We start from the raw sequence: 16,981 nt of genomic DNA on the forward strand, positions 1-16,981 counted from the left end.
TCAATAAGGGGGCGGGGCCTGGCGGGGGCCGTGTGTGGTTGCTACGGGCCCCGCCCGCGTTGCTACGGCCCCGCTTCCGGGTGCGGGGTCAGAGGTGGCTTCCGGCGGGAAGATGGCGGCGGTGGTCGCGGCTCCGGACGGGCCCCCCCCGCTGCTGCCCGAGCTGAAGAGCCAGTTCCGGACCCGCGAAGGCTCCTACCGGCTCCTGGCGCCGCCGGGGCCCGAGCCCCGCAGCCGGGGGGGCCCCGCCGCGCCGCCCCCCGCCGGCCCCTCCCCGCCCGGCCCCGCCGCGCTGCCCCCGGTGCGGCTCTCGCTGGTGCGGCTGCTGCTGCCCGAGGGGCCCGAGCCCGCCGAGCCGGGCGAGCCCGCCGAGCGCAGCCGCCTCTGCTGCAACCTGGGCCGGGAGCTCTACTTCTACTCGGGCTGCGGGCCGGGCCCCGGCGGCCGCGCCAGCAGGCGGGTGAGGGGGGCGGGGCGGGAGCCCCCATGGGCAGGGTACGGGGGGGGGAAGGGAGAACCCGGCTGGGGGGGGCCCAGAGCATCGGGGGCTGGGGAGCGATCTCTTGACGGGCGGAAGAAGGGGTCGGGGAGGGGGAGGTGACTGGGAGGAGCAGGGGAGTAAGCGGATGTCAGGGGGAGGGGGGGTAACTGGTACAAGGATTGGGGGAGCATTTAGGTCACGGGGTGCAGGCAAGTTGGGGGGCCTGAGGTGTGAGCAAGCTGGTAATGGGGGGAGTAGGAGGGGTTGGTAACTAGGGCTGGGGGGCTGGAATCAGCAGATCCCCAGGGAAGGGAGATGGTTCCCTCTGGAAACGAGAGCAGCAGGGACCCCCAAAGTGCAGAGGGAATCTGGATGGGGGTAGAGGAAGGGGGACCATGAGGCTGGAGGGGAGGGAAACCCCTGGCAAAGAGGAGAGGGACAGAACCAGGAATCCTGAGGAGGGTTGGGTGTGTGGGGCTCCTTCCCCGGGGAAGGAGAGGGGGATAAACTCCCACAGAAGAGCATGGGAGCATGTGGGGCCGGATTCCAGACAGGGAAGCACCTGCGCTGCGGGGGGTGCTTGGCAGCCTCAGTGCTCCTGCACCGGGAGGGGTGCAGGCAGAAAGAGTTTAGGGCAGAGTGAGCTGTTTAGCTCCAGTGAAGGCCAAACATGGCAGTGACAGGCATCTGTCCTGTTCACTTTGGGCATCTGCCCCATGCTGTTGCTTTCAAACAGCTGCACAAACAAGCGACGCAATCAACCCCTGACGAATTCTGTGTTGGTGCTGGGTGCCAGGCAGCCGAACCACGCTGTGTCCCACTTCACTGCTCTGCAATCCCCCCCGTTTCCACAAGATTTAGCAGCAGGGATGTTGCTGCAGTGAATCTTTCTACTGCGCTTCTCTGACATACACTCCAGTGCAGATCTTTGTGCAGCAGCAACTGGGATGCAAACTGTAGGTGGGGTGTGTGTGTGCATGCTGACTTTAGACCTCTGAGCTTTTAGTTGACTGTTAAGGGTGTTGGAGATGTGAGGGGACTGGGCCCATACGCAGAGAGATCTTGGCAGTTGGGGCCAGACTGTGGTATCAGTTACTGAGCCTGACCAATCAAAGTACATTCAGTGATGCAGCATCCTTGTGGGTGTTTGCAGCTTGTGTTAATGGCGGACTCCAGCTGCTCACACAGGATGGTGGCTGAGCGTGGTGCTTCAGACAGATAAGATGACTGTACACCTGAATTTAGCATCTTAGCTGAAATTGAGAGCACTAAGGTTCTTGATCTATCACTGGGACCACTAAGGGAGGCTATGTGGAGACTGGCACACGGCTGACGCTCTTCCACATCAGAGCCCTCACTGTGCCAGTTCTCTCTCGATTCTCCCAGGGGAGGGGCAGGGAAAGCAGAGCCGCTTGAAAGGGGAAAGGTTTAGCCTTCTTTAAAAGGCTTGTTTGGGATCTTGTGTGGGCTGAAGAGGGTGGTGGGAAGTGTTGTGGAGAGGCCTCCTGGGGGTTAGATGTAATTGGGGTCCTCTCTAGGGGTTGTGTAAGCAGTTAGGAAACAGTTCCAGTCTTTACTGCAATGTGATAACATCACTGGAGACGCAGATGGAAATAGCATGAGAGCAATTGTCCGCTTAAGGCAGACTGAACGGCTGACTGGGAAGGGGACGTGTGTTAGGCAAAGCTGGTTGTAATCCCTGTCACAGGCACGTCGGAAGTTGTCGTGATTGGGCGGGAAAGTGGGGTCTAATGCTTAGAGCAGGAAGAAGCCGAGACTCAGGATTCCTGTATTCCACCCTCCAGCTCTAGGAGGGGAAAGCGGCCTAGTGGTTAGAGCAGGAAGGGGCTGAGAGTTGGGATTTCTGGGTTCTGTTACTGGCTCTGTCACTTCTTGACACTGAGAAAAATCACTTCCCTTCTTTGCCTGATTTTCCCCATCTGTACAATCAGCAGTATGGTACTGATCCGGGAGCTAGTGGCTGGGCCTCAGTAACCTGTGTCTGTGCACACTCTGAGGCCCTTGGCAGTAGGGCACTGCAGGAGGGAGGGGATTAGCTGTCCTGAATGGTTATTGATTTCAGTTGCTTCCCTTGGGGATCCTACCCCGAACAGGAGCAGCAGTGATGTCCTCTGTTCCTGCCAGCTCTCGCAGTGTGTTCTCCATGCAGCGTGCTGGATCCTCTTCAGTTCAGGGTCCCAGTTGCTCTCTAGATCACGAGTTCTCAACTTTTTTCTTTCTGAGGCCCTGTTTCTGCCCCCCCCCCGCCCCCACCAACATGCTATAAAAACTCCACAGCCCACCTATGCCACAACAACTTTTTCTGCATATAAAAGGCCGGGCTGCCGGTAGCAAAGCTAAGTTGCTGAGGCTTCAGGTGGTGGGGCTCAGAGCCCGGGACTTCCTCTTTCTGTCCTCGGCCCCAGTGAGTCTAATGCCAACCCTGCTTGGTGGATCCCCTAAAATCTGCTAGCGGCCTCCCTGGTGGCCCCGAGCCCCTGCTTGAGAGTCGTTGCTCTAGATCCACTCCTGCAAAGCGTGTAGGGTTACGTGGGGGGATGTAACTGACATTTCCTCTTTCAAAGCCAGCAGCTTCTCACCCCTCCTGGTGTTGTTGAATTCCAGTCCCTGGATCTGAACAAGCCCATCGACAAGCGCATCTACAAAGGCACGCAGCCCACCTGCCATGACTTCAACCAGTTCACGGCCGCCGCTGACAGCATTTCGCTGCTGGTGGGCTTCTCCGCCGGCCAGGTCCAGTACCTGGATCTCATCAAGAAGGACACCAGCAAGTTGTTCAATGAGGAGGTGAGATCCCCGCCGCTAACGAGCCTTTTGCTCCCTCCTTAGCCCAGGCAGGATTTCACCCAGCCCCCCTGGAGCCGATGGGTCTTGTGACTCACCACCATCCTCAGAGCCCGTCTGTGCTAATCCTCAGACTGGCCACTAGGAGGCGCTAGTCGGCAGTGCAAGGTTTCCCGTGCTCCTGGCACCATGTCACATTTCACAAGTTAAGCAGGGTCAGGCTGGGTCAGAGTTTGGGGGAGGTTCTGTGAGGCAGTTCTCTTCCCTCTGATTGGTTACTGAGCCCTGTGTGTTTCTGGGGGTCACTGGGTGCTCATGGGGAGCCTGTCATTATAAACCATCTTCTGGGGTCATTAAAGTTCTGTCCATTACCCAAAATAACCCTGGTAGCGGCAGCAACCGGAGCGGGACTTCGCAGCTGCTCTTGTTTGCTTGGGTGATGTACATTTCTGTGGGGGTTTGGGCCTGACTCTCAGCTGGCAAAACACTCCCCTGCTGCTGTCTGGGGCTGCTAAAATCTTCCTGCATGTTTCTTTTTTAGCTGCAGGGGTTTTCAAACGAGGCTGTGGTTTGCACTGGGAAGGGTTAATGCTGAGGCAGAGGGCTGGGAGCAGGCTACAGGCCCTTCCACCTACATGTTTCTGGTTCAGATCCAGCCCAGTTTGGGATGCAGTTGCCATCTGTCCCTTGGTCTGTATGCAACGAGTTGGGGAGTTCTCAGTCTAGGGCCCAGCAGGCCACTGTCCCAACCAGTCCCAGTGGAGCGGCCAAGGCCTGGACAGGCCCCAGACCTGAATTCCCCTCCCCACCCTGTGGGGCTCCCCCTGGGGAAGATCTCCTCAATCTGATCTCTGCTGTCTGTTTCCCATTGCCCCAGCGGCTCATCGACAAGACGAAGGTGACCTACCTGAAGTGGATCCCGGAGACGGAGAGCCTCTTCCTGGCCTCCCATGCCAGTGGGCACCTGTACCTGTACAATGTGGAGCAACCGTGTGGCTCTGCCTTGCCCCAGTACACTCTCCTCAAGCAGGGCGAGGGCTTTGCCGTCTACGCCTGCAAGAGCAAAAGCGCCCGCAACCCGCTGGTGAAGTGGGCGGTGGGCGAGGGGGCCCTCAACGAGTTCGCCTTCTCGCCCGACGGCCGCTACCTGGCCTGCGTCAGCCAGGACGGCTGCCTCCGCGTCTTCCACTTCGACTCCATGCTGCTGCAGGGCATGATGAAGAGCTACTTCGGGGGGCTGCTGTGCGTCTGCTGGAGCCCCGACGGGCGCTACATTGTCACCGGCGGCGAGGACGACCTGGTGACCGTCTGGTCCTTCGCCGAGGGCCGGGTCATCGCCAGGGGGCACGGGCACAAGTCCTGGGTCAACGCGGTGGCCTTCGACCCCTACACCAGCAGCGTGGAGGAGGAGGAGCCGCCGGAGCTGAGCGGCAGCGACGAGGAGCCCCAGGAGCCGGCCCACTTTGGCCGGGTGCGGACTAGCAGCACCCTGTCCCGCCTCTCCAAGCACAGCACCAAGAGCTCCCCCTCGGTGACCTACCGCTTTGGCTCGGCCGGGCAGGACACTCAGTTCTGCCTGTGGGACCTGACGGAGGATGTACTGTACCCCCACCACCCGCTCTCCCGGGCCCGGACTCTCACCAACACCTTCAGCACTGGCATCCCCTCCTCGGTGAGCGGCGGGAGCAACCTGGCTGGGGAGCCGGGGGGCAGCAGCGGCGGCTCGATCCTGCCCCGCTCGCTCTCGCGCTCCAACAGCCTGCCCCACCCGGCCGTCACCGGCGCCGCCAAGAGCCACGCGACGGACAGCGCCGTGCCCTTCAGCATCGGCAAGTTCGCCACGCTCACCCTGCAGGAGCGCCGGGACAAGAGCGCCGAGAAGGAGCACAAGCGCTACCACAGCCTGGGCAACATCAGCAAGAGCAACGACAAGATCAACGGGGCGCCCCGGAGCAAGCTGGACACGGCCAAGGTCCTGGGCACGGCCCTCTGCCCCCGCATCAATGAGGTGCCCCTGCTGGAGCCCCTGGTCTGCAAGAAGATCGCCCATGAGCGGCTGACAGTGCTGCTCTTCCTGGAGGACTGCATCATCACTGCCTGCCAGGAGGGGCTCATCTGCACCTGGGCCAGGCCTGGGAAAGCCGTAAGTACAGCTGCCGGGGACTGCAGGGCTGCTCTGGGAAGTGGGAGGCCTGCACATACTGATCCCAGAGCGGCCGAGGCGTCTGCTTCCCCTCTAGCAGGCTCCTCCAAAGCCACTGGCGCTCCTGGAGTCCTGCAGCCCATGGGGAATGGCTCCTGCCTGGGGGGCCACACAGGGGCAGCACTCTGAGCAGAGCTGGGGCAGAGGAGAGGGACGTGGGAAAGGCTGTTCTGCTCAGGAGGGCATTTGGCACAGCAGCTAAGAAATTGGGGAGTGGGGTCCAGTGTAAAGTAGGTGTTGGGGCCTCTGGGGTCTGTTCCCGGCTCTGGGAGGGGAGTGGGGACCCGCTGTCGGACCAGGGACTGAGCCTCTGGCTCTAGCTATTCCCTACCCTGGCTGGCTGCTGCAGAAGGTCGAGTGCCTAGACATAAACCTCTGTCAACCGACCAGCTCGAACTCTGCTCGCTGCGAGAGGTCCCCCCTCCGCTCTGCCCTTCCCAACGGTACCCAGTGAGGTGGGGACACAGCATGTGGGGCAGCAGGAAGCTGAGCGTGTCCTCGCAAGGGGAATAGTCATATTTAGGGCTGGCTTATGGCCACCAGCTACGCCGGGGCTGGACTCACCTCCGCTGCCCAGACCACCCTGGATGCCCGCTGCCCAGACCACCCAGACCTCCCCTGGCCTTCCTCCAGGGGATTCTGTGGGGCATGTCCCCTTCACGGGGCCCAGTCATCTTCCAGATAGGCCGAGTGAGCAAGTGGATTTTAGAACTCTTAGCACAATCAGCTGTTAGTGAGTCTCAGGCTCCGCTCTAGGGATGCTGCTGCCCCGGGTGACTCCAGTCTCTGCCGCTGACTCGCTGGTTTGGTTTTCAACCCTGGGGGCAAATCACTTTGTCTGCCTCCGGATTGACTCTGTGTTGGAGTGGCAGCGCAGCAGAAGCATTGGGGGAGGTGTCCAGCAATTGCTGGGTGCCACCCGCTTTGAGATCCTCTGTCGAAAGGTGCTCCAGCCGTGGGGCGCTGGGAGAGACTTTGGGGTTCCACTTCTCCCACTGTCAGCCCTCCTGCTCCCTGCTGCTTTCTTCCATGCCCTGTTCTATCAGAGCAGTGATGCCCCCGCTGCGTGTGTCTTGGGGGCTGGAGGGCGTCGGCAGACACTGCTCTCTGCAAATCGAACCCCGGCAGGGCTGTGATTTCACTCTTGCTTGGCAGGGGTAGGGATCTTTCGGGGAGGGAGCAGGGGCGAAGGGTGAAGAGCTTCATGACTTATAGGGTGCAGGTTTCTGAGATCTGCCGCATGTCGCTCGAGCCCTGTCACCAGTCGACTTTCCTGCCCCACCTATGCCAGCTGGCTTTTTGCAGCTCCCCTAGTCAGTTTCCCTCCAGGTCTAGTCAGTTTCACTTCCTGTTTCTGCATGCCAACAAGTGAGGCCCTCTGCCTTCCTGAGGCTTCTGGGGAAGGTCCTACCCCCCATTCCCAGGTGTAATATGAACTCCCCTCTTCCGCTGTCTCCTCAGGCCTTTCTGTGCGTCAGGCAGTGCCCCCTCCGTGGTGCCAATTCTCGCCATATCTCCTCTTTTCATAGATTCTGAGGCCACAAGGGACCAGCGCCGTCATCTAGCCTGACCTCCTGTGTAGCACAGGCCGTAGGAGCATTAGCTCCTGCGGGAGCCAGAGCAGGTCTCTTAGTCCTGATTTAAAACCGCTCTTAAAGCCCCGGCTGCCGGCGTCTCCTGGTGACCTGAGAATCACGTTTAAAACACAAAAGTAAGTTTCTCGCCCTTGTGGTTGGGAAGAAAAAGCTGCAAACGTGAAAGCAGGGGACCCCCGAAAGGCTCAGACACCAGGAGGCTAATGACCCCTCCCCCCTGATTATTTAAAAAAAATCTTAGGAGTTTGAAGCGAATCTTGTGATTTTGAGGAGGCAGGTTCCTGATTTCCAAGCACTGGGGTTAACTTTGCCCTTCCCTGTCTCCCCAGTTGGAGGGGCATGTCTCCGCCCTTCCCCCCATCCTTTAACTGCTGCCTTGGAGCACTGAGGTGTGAAATCGGGGATGCCTACAGCCGCCCCCCACCCCCACGACTGACACAGCGGCCCTCTGGGTTCTGTGGCAGGAACACACAACTGCCCTTTGGGTACGTCTGAACTGCAGCTGGCAGCAAGCCTCCCAGCCTGGGCTGACACTCGGGCCGTGTGGAGGTGGCTCTGGCAGAGACTCAGACCCTCCCGACCTCCTATCCAGCCCAAATCAGAGCTGGAGCCGCAGTGCTGGGCAGGAACCCGCTCGCCCCAGTTGTGTGGGAGTCAGCCTGGCGTAGTGTGATCCCCTCTGGTCCTGCCGCTGGTGTGGGAGGGGCTCCCCCTTTCCACCCATCTTCATGGTGGTTGTAGCCTGCGAGCAAAGGGTTCACACTGGGACTTTGCCGGGAAACAGGACTGGTGAGTGATGCGCTTAAAAGTCAGCAGGGTCCACCTGTGTGTCCCGGCTCTGGCCGCTGTCAGTGAGAACATCGGGGCTGTGAGATCCCAGGGGCGCCCGGCCCCTCAGCTGCCCTTCTTGAAGTTCTTAACCAGCTCCTTGTCACCCCCCAGCCCGAGCCTTAGAACCCCCCCTCGGAGCTGGGCACCCTGTGTCCAGGAGATGGTCACCGGCTCTGAATCAGGCAGGCGGGGGGGTTGTGTGAACTCTTGGTAGTGCTCAGAATCCCATGGGCTGCAGCTGCTTCTCTCTGGAGCCGCCTGGCCCCTCTGTGCTGTGGGGTTGTTGGCTTCTCCCCACATCTTGTGCCAACGGGAGCCTGCGGCTAGAAAGCTTTGGGTGCTCAGGGCGGCCTGGGGGACCGAGCCCCGTTAGCAGGATGTGGGGGGAGGGGCTGGTGAGCCCTGCCCTGAGAATACAACAAGGGCTTCACAGCTGCCAACTCAGCCCTGATTTCACCCAGATGCCTCAGCTGCTGGCGCGTCCTCTGCCTCCCTGGTAGAGGCGCTTCCAGTGGCTTTAGGGTGTCTGGGACCGGAGTGGGGGCTTGTTCAGCAGAAGAGCTTTGCCTCTGGAAGGAAGTTTCCATCCAGCCCTGCACCTTGTAGCGCTCCCCCCCGCAGCCGGCCGGCTGGTCCCTGGCTATGCTGGAACTCCAGATGGGCTCGCAAACAAAGGCAAGCAATGGGATCTGATGCCCGTCGCCAGCCCTGACAGCTGCTCCGGGGCTCAGCGAGAGGAGCGAGGCGCGCTCGGTCTTACCTGTCGTCTCCAGCAACAAAAGTTCTGCCCCCTGCGTCAGGGCCACCCGCATGGCCCCCATCGCCTTCATACCACTGGGTGGGCGCTGTGGGCTTTGCTCCTGGGTGCCCTTGTGCAAGATACGTCCCCACCCTGTGCCTCAGTTTCCCCATCTGTGCAGTGGGGCTAATGATGCTGTCTTCCTTTGTAAAGCACTTTGAGGTGGATTGTTGTTGTCAAGTGCTGCACACACCTGACAGAGATTGCAGGGGAGAGGGGTGTTCTGCACAGCCCCTGCTGTGGGGAGGCATTGTGCTAGGTGCTGCACAGACCCTGATGGGGGTCGGGGATGTAGTGCCAGGTACTGTGCAGACACTTATAGGGATCGGAGGGGCATTGTCCGGGTGCTGCACAGCCCCTGACAGAGATTGAGGTGTGTGTGTGCAGGGGGGTTGTGTTGGCTGCAGGGAGAGACAGTCCCCACCCCAAAGAGCTCACAGCTGGAACAACCATAGTACCCAGGCAAAGCTCTGCCCCTGGCCACCACCCCCAGGGTGGGGGGAAGGGGAGCAGGTCTGGGATGGGCTGGGCTAGCAGAGATCTGCTGTTCTGGGCCAGGGCCAGGACTCAGGCGCAGGGACCGGCCCCCTCTGGCTCTGGCCACTGCAAAGGGAATCAATGAGGTTGGGCCCAGATCCTCCAGGGTGGTGTGGTGCCTAGTTGCTGTTGGTCTGGGGGGCGTTTGGTACCTTGATCCCTTTGCCAGGCCAGGCCCTGGTCGGTGTCCGTGTTTCAGTCCCTGGCGACAGGGCATTGGCCTGGAGTCCTGGGACTGGGGAGGTGCGAAGTCCTGGCTTGTGGGGCTGAGTTTGCCCCTTTGCAGCCTCTCGTCCCTGACTGTTAGTGTGGGGTGTCTGTCCCGCCCCCCAGTTCTAACCATCTCCCCCTTCCCTTTCAGAACCTCACCTCTCAGAACGGCAGCTCGCCCAGCGGCACTGTGGTATAACCCCGGGAGCGCCCGCCCCCCACTCGGTGCCAGCTTGGCCACCTGGCACTGCCCAGACTCCAGGCCCTCGTTACTTAACGCTAATTGATGCTGCGTGGCCAGACGCTTCCGTGGTGGTGAGCCGCTAACAGAGGTTTAATATATAGATCCCCATCTACAGAGCACAGGCCCCTCCGCCGGCCCGGGTCACCCCCTCCGTTAATGTATTAATGGCCCCCTGTTTAAAGCATTGTGGAACTTCAGCCCTGGAGTGATGGAAGCAGAGCCGGTCTCCCCAGAGCCCTCACTTTGCATAACAGCCTGGAGTGCAGGAGCTGCCAGCGGCCCGGGCAAGGGGGAGGTTTTCTGCTGCCTCAGTTTCCTCAAAACACTCTGGAGTGGCCAGAAGGGCCTCTACAGGCCGGCACTACCTGCACTTCCTCTGCCAAGGGACGCCCACCCTGGAGCATACGGAGTCCTGGAGACCTGGCACCCTGCCCCCACGTGGGCACAAGCTACCGCTGGCGTCCCCGGCACCACCTGCTGCTGTCCCAGATCCCTTGCGGGCAGACTGGGCTTTGTCCTGAGCTAGCGCTCGCTCTGGTGGCGCCTGCCTGTCTGTCTGTCTGTCTCTGTCCTCACCCTGCAGGGCCTCTGCGCCCACTACTGATCCCTGGGCCCAGAGGCAGCAGGGCTGAGTGGAAAGGTGCCCAGAGGGCAGCAAGTTGGCAAATCTCTCCTCCTCTCCTGCGTGTGAACAACCCCCAAAGAGCTGGAGAAACTCCCAGGCTGCTGTGCCAACACCCTGCATTTATCTGCACTGGGCATCTGCCCTGTGCCTGGGCAGAGAGAGGAGCCAGCCTCGGCAGTACCCGGCCTCCCCATGGAGAAGGGCGCTGCCACACACCTTGGCTCTCGCTGGGCTCCCTGGAGCTGTGGGCGCTCACGGCGCTGCCTGGCTGCTGGCCCCTTCTTCCTGCAGCTGGCCACAGCGCCGACCCCTCCCACCTCTAAAGCCTTGGCTGCGAGCTCCGGCTGCGGGTGCCTGTGTGCTGTGCGGAGACCCTCTCCCTGGGAATGGCCCCCCTGGGCTCACGTGGGGGGGAGGGACTTGGCCCCAGCTGCCTGAGCGACAGCCACGGCCTCCACAGCTGTGGGAAGGCTGGCAGGAGGTACACCTTTCGCTGGGCTGGGCCTGGGGAACTCCCCACCGCTGGAGCAGGTGCCGTGCCCCCCCACCCCCCCCGGGGAGCTGACCCAAACACCCCGTGAATCCCTGTGGCGCGGCTTGGCTTGGCCTTGCCCCTCCTTGTCGTACACTCAGCGTGGGCCCTGGGAGAGCCCGATCAGCACAAAGAACAGTATTAGCCTTGGTGTCCCCCCCATGGCCACTCACCCGTGCCCTCTAGCCCCCTCCCCCACAGGCAGCCCTCTGGGACTCTGCAGGCACCCTGGGGCCCTATTACTGCTGGCCTTGGGGGCACCTGCCCACTGGACTCCCCCAGGTGGGGGGCAGGGCCCGCAGGGAGTGGGGACCCCTCTGACGTCTGTTCCCCTTGTGGCTGAATGTCTAAGTTATGGAGCTGCGGTTCTGCAAGTTCTTATTTATACTAAAGAAACGATTTTCACACCACTGCCCCCTGCCTCTGCTCTGTGTGCGCCTCCAGCTGCGCTCTGCGCTGCCCGTGGGGCGAGGACAGGGCCAGCCTGGCAGCCGTAGCAGGTGCAGGTGCAGCCTCGCTCCTTTCCTGGTAACATGGTGGGGCAGGCTGGGCCCATCCAACCCCCTGGCTATTGAAAATAATTCGCTTTGTGTCTTCAACCAGGATCAGGGCCCCTTGGGCTGGGTACTAAACAGACACAGTGAGAAGCTCTGGGCCCTGTCACGCCAGGCCCTGCCCAGACACACACTGACCGAGATCAGGGCCCCGTGCCCCCAGGCACTGCCCAGACACACAGTGACCGAGATCAGGGCCCCGTCACGCCAGGCGCTGCCCAGACACACAGTGACCGAGATCAGGGCCCCGTGCCCCCAGGCACTGCCCAGACACACAGTGACCGAGATCAGGGCCCCATCACGCCAGGCGCTGCCCAGACACACACTGACCGAGATCAGGGCCCCGTCACGCCAGGCGCTGCCCAGACACACAGTGACCGAGATCAGGACCCTGTCGCACCAGGCGCTGCCCAGACACACAGTGACCGAGATCAGGGCCCCGTCGCGCCAGACACACAGTGACCGAGATCAGGGCCCCGTCACGCCAGGCGCTGCCCAGACACACAGTGACCGAGATCAGGGCCCCGTCACGCCAGGCGCTGCCCAGACACACAGTGACCGAGATCAGGACCCTGTCGCGCCAGGCGCTGCCCAGACGCACAGTGACCGAGATCAGAGCCCCGTCGCGACAGACACACAGTGACCGAGATCAGGGCCCCGTCACGCCAGGCGCTGCCCAGACACACAGTGACCGAGATCAGGGCCCTGTCACGCCAGGCGCTGCCCAGACACACAGTGACCGAGATCAGGACCCTGTCGTGCCAGGCGCTGCCCAGACACACAGTGACCGAGATCAGAGCCCCGTCGCGCCAGGCACACAGTGACCGAGATCAGGGCCCCGTCACGCCAGGCACTGCCCAGACACACAGTGACCGAGATCAGGGCCCCGTCACGCCAGGCGCTGCCCAGACACACAGTGACCGAGATCAGGGCCCCGTCACGCCAGGCGCTGCCCAGACACACAGTGACCGAGATCAGGACCCTGTCGTGCCAGGCGCTGCCCAGACACACAGTGACCGAGATCAGAGCCCCGTCGCGCCAGACACACAGTGACCGAGATCAGGGCCCCATCACGCCAGGCGCTGCCCAGACACACAGTGACCGAGATCAGGGCCCCGTCACGCCAGGCGCTGCCCAGACACACAGTGACCGAGATCAGGACCCTGTCGCACCAGGCGCTGCCCAGACACACAGTGACCGAGATCAGGGCACCAGCGGGCTGGGCGCTGCTGGGACACGCAGCAACCAAGATTGGGGCCCTGTTCGCATCCCCACCCCTGAGCTCTGGCTGAACAGGTGGCAGGGATTGGCCAGCCCCTTGCACTAGGTTAGCTGCAGTTGCTGCAGAGTGAGCGGGTTCAGGGTGGGAACAAACTTGGTGCCATTTCCAGCAGGGCAACCAGCACTGGCATGAACAGCCCTTGTGCCCAGGTGTGAAGTAGTCGTGGGGGGCACAGCGGGCTTGGCACCAGCTGAACTTAACTGGCTTTCAACCCCCTGCTGGCTGCAACCTGGCCAGGGCCACTGGGGGAGCTGAGCAGGGACTTGCCGTGCGGGCTGGGGGTAGGAATCGAACCTGCCTCTAAGTCCCAGGCCAGGGTCTCTGCTGGGCTTTGGAATCGCAAAATGAATCTAGGGGGGTTTTCTCAGTGGTAGGACAATGCGTAGGGATCTCTGCCCTGGCCACTGAGACGCAGCCACCTCTGGGGTGGAAGACAGCAGCTGCTGTAACAGTCACAGAGCAACATGACTGCCGGGCCAGGCTGGGCAGTGAAGATGTCTGGGCACGTTTGAAGCCATGGAGGCCATGAGCGGAGTTGGAGTTCGGCCAGGACTCTGGGTGAAACGGCTTGGTACAGGGGCAGTGTGTGTCCTGGCCCCTGCCCCCTGCCAGTGCCCCTCCCAACCTGGTGCCCTCTGCCAGCCCAGCCCTGCTGGTGCCCCTCATTCCCAACCCGCAGCCCCTGGCTAGCCCAGCCCTGGGCTCCCTCCTGCCAGTGCCCCTCACTCCTAACCTACAGCCCCCTGCCAGCCCAGCCCTGGGCTCCCCACAGCTCTGCCGGTGCCCCTCAGCCCTGACCACAGCCCCTGCTAGCCCAGCCCTGGGCTCTCCCCCAACCCTGCTGGTGCCCCTCACTCCCGATCCGCAGCCTGCTAGCCCAGTTGTCCCTGCATGGGGCTGGCAGTGGGGTCCGTCCCAGCTGGGCTGCACGGCGATAGCTGCGGCGAGGCCCGGCAGTGGCTGTTTGCTGGGGCTCGGTGGGGCAGCCTGCAGGGTGCCCCTGGGCTCACCCCTGCCCCCACCCTGGAGTCTGACCGTGGGCTTAGTAGCCTGGGCCAGGCAGGGCGAGGGGTGATGTGACCAGTCTGTGCGTGGGGGTGGAGGCATGGGGGGGAAGAGCGGGGGGGCAAGGGGGATGGTGAGTGGGTGTACAGGGGGGATGGTGGGTGTGCGTGGGGGGGTGAGCGGGTGTGCGTGGGGCAAGGGGGATGGGTGGGTGGGTGTGTGCTGGGAGGATGGTGGGTTGGTGTATGGGGGGATGGTGGGTGTGCGTGGGGCAAGGGGGTTGGTGGGTGGGTGTATGGGAGGGATGGTGGGTGTGCGTAGGGCAAGGGGGTGGGTGGGTGCATGTGGGGGGGATGGGTGCGTGGGGGTGGGGGGGGCAGTGAGTGGGTGCCTGGTGGGAGGGTGGCTATTGCAGGGGCATGGGGTGGGCATTGGGAGTGGAGCCAGGGGTGGGGGTATTGAGATGGCCGGGTGTGGGGCAGGGCTCAGTGTGTGCACCTGGGCCATTCCTGTGTCACTCAGCTCCTGGCTGGTGCCCGCTGCCCAAGGGCCTGGCCCTGAGGCCTGTTGCCTGCCCCACCCCACCCCCACCCCCCCATCCCTCTGCCTCACGGGAGGGGGGCGAGTGCCCCTTGCTGGCCTGTTCCCCACACCCTGGCCCAACCTCCACCAGGCTGCATTTGGCCTGTGGGTAAAGCCCCAGCATCCCCACTGGGGGGCACTTGCTTGGTGGGCCTGCAGGGGACAGAGCTCGGCCCCAGTGGGGTTGGGGCCCCAGGGGCCAGAGCAGCAGCATCGCGCTCAGCCAGGAGGGGGCGCTCCTGGGCCAGCCAGAGGGGCCCGGTGGCACAGTCGCCGAGCCCCCCCCGAGTGGCTGGCCAGCAGAGGCCATGTGGGGCCCAGATCCCCTCGTCCCATCCACCATGGCATATCCCTTCAGCCAGGTGAGGGCGTCCCAGGCTCGGCTCCCCCCGTTGGTGCTGGGGTAGGCGGCGCTGCTCCCGGCCCCTGCACGCTCACACACAAGACTGGCGCCCCCGGGACCAATTCGGTTTCTTTATTTCCTCTCCACAGTTCAGACAAAGCCGCCTGGCCGGGGCCCTCTTACCATCTTTGACCCCCGGGCCTGGCTGGCGCCAAGGGCCAATAAATACATGGGGGGGGGGCAGCAGGTGGCTATAAATTAACAGGGTCAAAGTGCAAAACTGCCCTTGGCGGCTCCGCCGGGATCCCCCCCAAGAGCCCCCTCCCCAGGTGTGCAATGGAGAAGGGTGGCTGGGGGGCAGGGAACCAGTGGGCTGGGGTGGGTTGATGGGGGAGGGGCGATGCCAACACTAGAAATAAATTACTAGCTGGGGGTATGGGGGGAGTCACTGCCCCCCTCCATGGCGGAACATGGACCAGCAGGTGATAAGTGATTTAGCAGCATAAATTCAGCCTTTAATGGCGGTGCCACCCCTGTGCCCAGGGCTAGCACCCGCGGGGGGTCCCTGGTGCTGAGCAGGGCCCAGTCGCAGCACCCACTTCCCCCCGATGGGCTGGAGCTCTGCTGAACGGCATCCGGGGCTGGCACCCGCTGGGGGTCCCTAGTGCTGAGTGTGGCCTCTCAATCCCAGCACCTCCCCAACTGGCCGGAGCTCTGCTGAACGGCGCCCGGGGCTGGCACCTGCTGGGGGTCCCTGGTGCTGAGCGGGGCCCCTCAGTCCCAGCGCCCCCCCGATGGGCCGGAGCTCTGCTGAACGGCACCAGGGTCTAGCGCTGTGGAGGGGAGCAGGGCACCCTGGGCAGCAGGTCCCCACCGGCTGTTGCCACCTTGCGGCTCTGTTCGGGCAGGGACGGGCACCCATGGGCTCCCTCGGCTGTGTCTCTGCAGGTCCCAGCCGGCCCCTCCGCTGGGCCCCTCCCCTTCCCCATGGAGCTGGAGGGGGACACGGCCGGTGCCAAGGACCCAGGATCACTGGGAAAAAGGGAGCTGGGAGCGGTGCCGAGGGGCCTTCTGAGAGCCAGGGTGCTGGGGTGGGGGAGGGGGGCTAGGAAACACCAGGTTCCTGCGGGGGTTGGGGGGTAGCGGGCTGCCCAGCCTGGCACCACCCCCTGGCATGACCATCACTTCACCCCCCAAGGGACTGGGGTCCCTTCCAAAGTGACATGCCTCTTAGAATAATCTGGGGGCTAGTGGTTGGGGTAGGAGTGCTGGGAGCCAGGACTCCTGGGTTGTAGCCCCAGCTCCGGGAGGGGAGTGGGGTGTAGTGGTTACAGCAGGGGGCTGGGAGCCAGGACTCCTGGGTTCTATCCCCAGCTCTGGGTGGGGTATGGGGTATAGTGGTTACAGCAAGTGGGGGCTGGGAGCCAGGACTCCTGGGTTCTATCCCCAGCTCTGGGAGGGGTATGGGGTGTAGTGGTTACAGCAAATGGGGGCTGGGAGCCAGGACTCCTAGGTTCTATCCCCAGCTCTGGGAGGGGAGTGGGGTGTAGTGGTTAGAGCAGGGGGAGGGGTGGCTGGGAGCCAGGACTCCTGGGTTCGTTTGTCAGTTCTGCCCCGATTCACTGTGCGTCCTTAGGTGCCTCTCTTCCTCTCGCTCTGCCTCAGTTTCCTCAGCTGACGAACAAGGCCGTGGGGTGGCTCTGTGGGAGGGAGTGGCGCTGGGGCTAGGCAGGGCAGGGGCAGCCTGTCTCACGCAGAGGGGACTGGCCAGGGTCCGCAGTGGGGAGGCCAGAGGGCTGGCAGGCAGGAGCAGACGCACCCAGGGCCAGGGCAGGCCCAGGAGGGGATTGGAGAGATGGTCCCCTGACGGCAGGAGGGGCTCAAGCCACACAGCCTGGCTCCGGGTGGGAAGGGGCCCATGGGCCTGGGGTGCTGGCACCCAGGCGTCCCCAGCTCTGGTGTGAAACCTCCCGGAGAGGAGGGCTGCCGGGCACCCCCGCGGTGCTGGCCGGGCGGTGACGGGGATGGTGGGCAGGGGCAGCGGGGTGACCGCCTGGCCTCGCTCAGGATGGCTCCCCCAGGTCCTGGCTGGGCGCTGCCAGCCCAAAGCCGCCGGTACAAAGGAGCAGGTATCCCGCCTTGGTGATGCAGGGCCTAGGTACCTGCGAGGGAAATGCACCATCAGCAAGGGGCCCCCCCCAGCGGACAGAGGGGGCTCGGGCTGGGGGCTGCTCAGCGGCTCCCGCCCCCCCCGGCTCATTATTCCCATTCCCCACCCCTCTGAGCCAACTGCTTCCCGCCATGGGGCCAGATCAGAGCCAGCGCCCCTAGAGGGGAAAAGCCCAATCCAAGC

At 63.0% G+C, this 16,981-nt stretch overlaps 2 protein-coding genes across 6 annotated transcripts in view; one reads left to right on the forward strand and one right to left on the reverse strand.

Annotated features, from left to right (window-relative positions):
- The first annotated feature begins 104 nt into the window (after window positions 1-104).
- Window positions 105-11,269, forward strand: DMWD (DM1 locus, WD repeat containing). 3 transcript variants are annotated; one of them, XR_007770244.1, is made up of 5 exons: window positions 105-460; window positions 3,107-3,289; window positions 4,164-5,429; window positions 7,019-7,200; window positions 9,613-11,269. XR_007770244.1 is itself a non-coding variant. In XM_050928069.1 (5 exons), the coding sequence occupies exons 1-5, from the start codon at window positions 113-115 to the stop codon at window positions 9,658-9,660; spliced, it is 1,602 nt and encodes a 533-aa protein (XP_050784026.1). In that variant the 5' UTR covers window positions 105-112; the 3' UTR covers window positions 9,661-11,269. The 3 variants fall into 3 exon arrangements, 2 of the variants coding, with proteins under 2 accessions (XP_050784026.1, XP_050784025.1); XM_050928069.1 differs by lacking the exon at window positions 7,019-7,200 and having other exon boundaries at window positions 105-198; window positions 438-456; XM_050928068.1 differs by lacking the exon at window positions 7,019-7,200.
- A 5,423-nt stretch (window positions 11,270-16,692) lies between these two features.
- The window catches only part of DMPK (DM1 protein kinase), a 38,205-nt gene continuing 37,916 nt past the window's right edge, over window positions 16,693-16,981 (reverse strand). For 2 of the 3 annotated variants that reach the window (XM_050928079.1, XM_050928078.1), the window contains exon 13: window positions 16,698-16,790. In XM_050928079.1, the coding sequence (XP_050784036.1) occupies window positions 16,783-16,790 (8 nt within the window). In that variant the 3' untranslated portion in view covers window positions 16,698-16,782. Of the gene's footprint in view, window positions 16,791-16,981 lie in introns of all 3 variants that reach the window. The other variant, XM_050928080.1, reaches the window with a different exon arrangement.

Source organism: Gopherus flavomarginatus, chromosome 18, assembly GCF_025201925.1.
Source record: "Gopherus flavomarginatus isolate rGopFla2 chromosome 18, rGopFla2.mat.asm, whole genome shotgun sequence".
Taxonomy (NCBI): Eukaryota; Metazoa; Chordata; order Testudines; family Testudinidae; genus Gopherus; species Gopherus flavomarginatus.

Coding starts and splice junctions, on each gene's coding strand:
- DMWD (XM_050928068.1), top strand. CDS start 113: ATGGCGGCGGTGGTCGCGGCTCCGGACGGGCCCCCCCCGCTGCTGCCC. Junction 461..3,106: donor GCGGCCGCGCCAGCAGGCGG/GTGAGGGGGGCG, acceptor GTTGAATTCCAG/TCCCTGGATCTGAACAAGCC. Junction 3,290..4,163: donor GCAAGTTGTTCAATGAGGAG/GTGAGATCCCCG, acceptor CCATTGCCCCAG/CGGCTCATCGACAAGACGAA.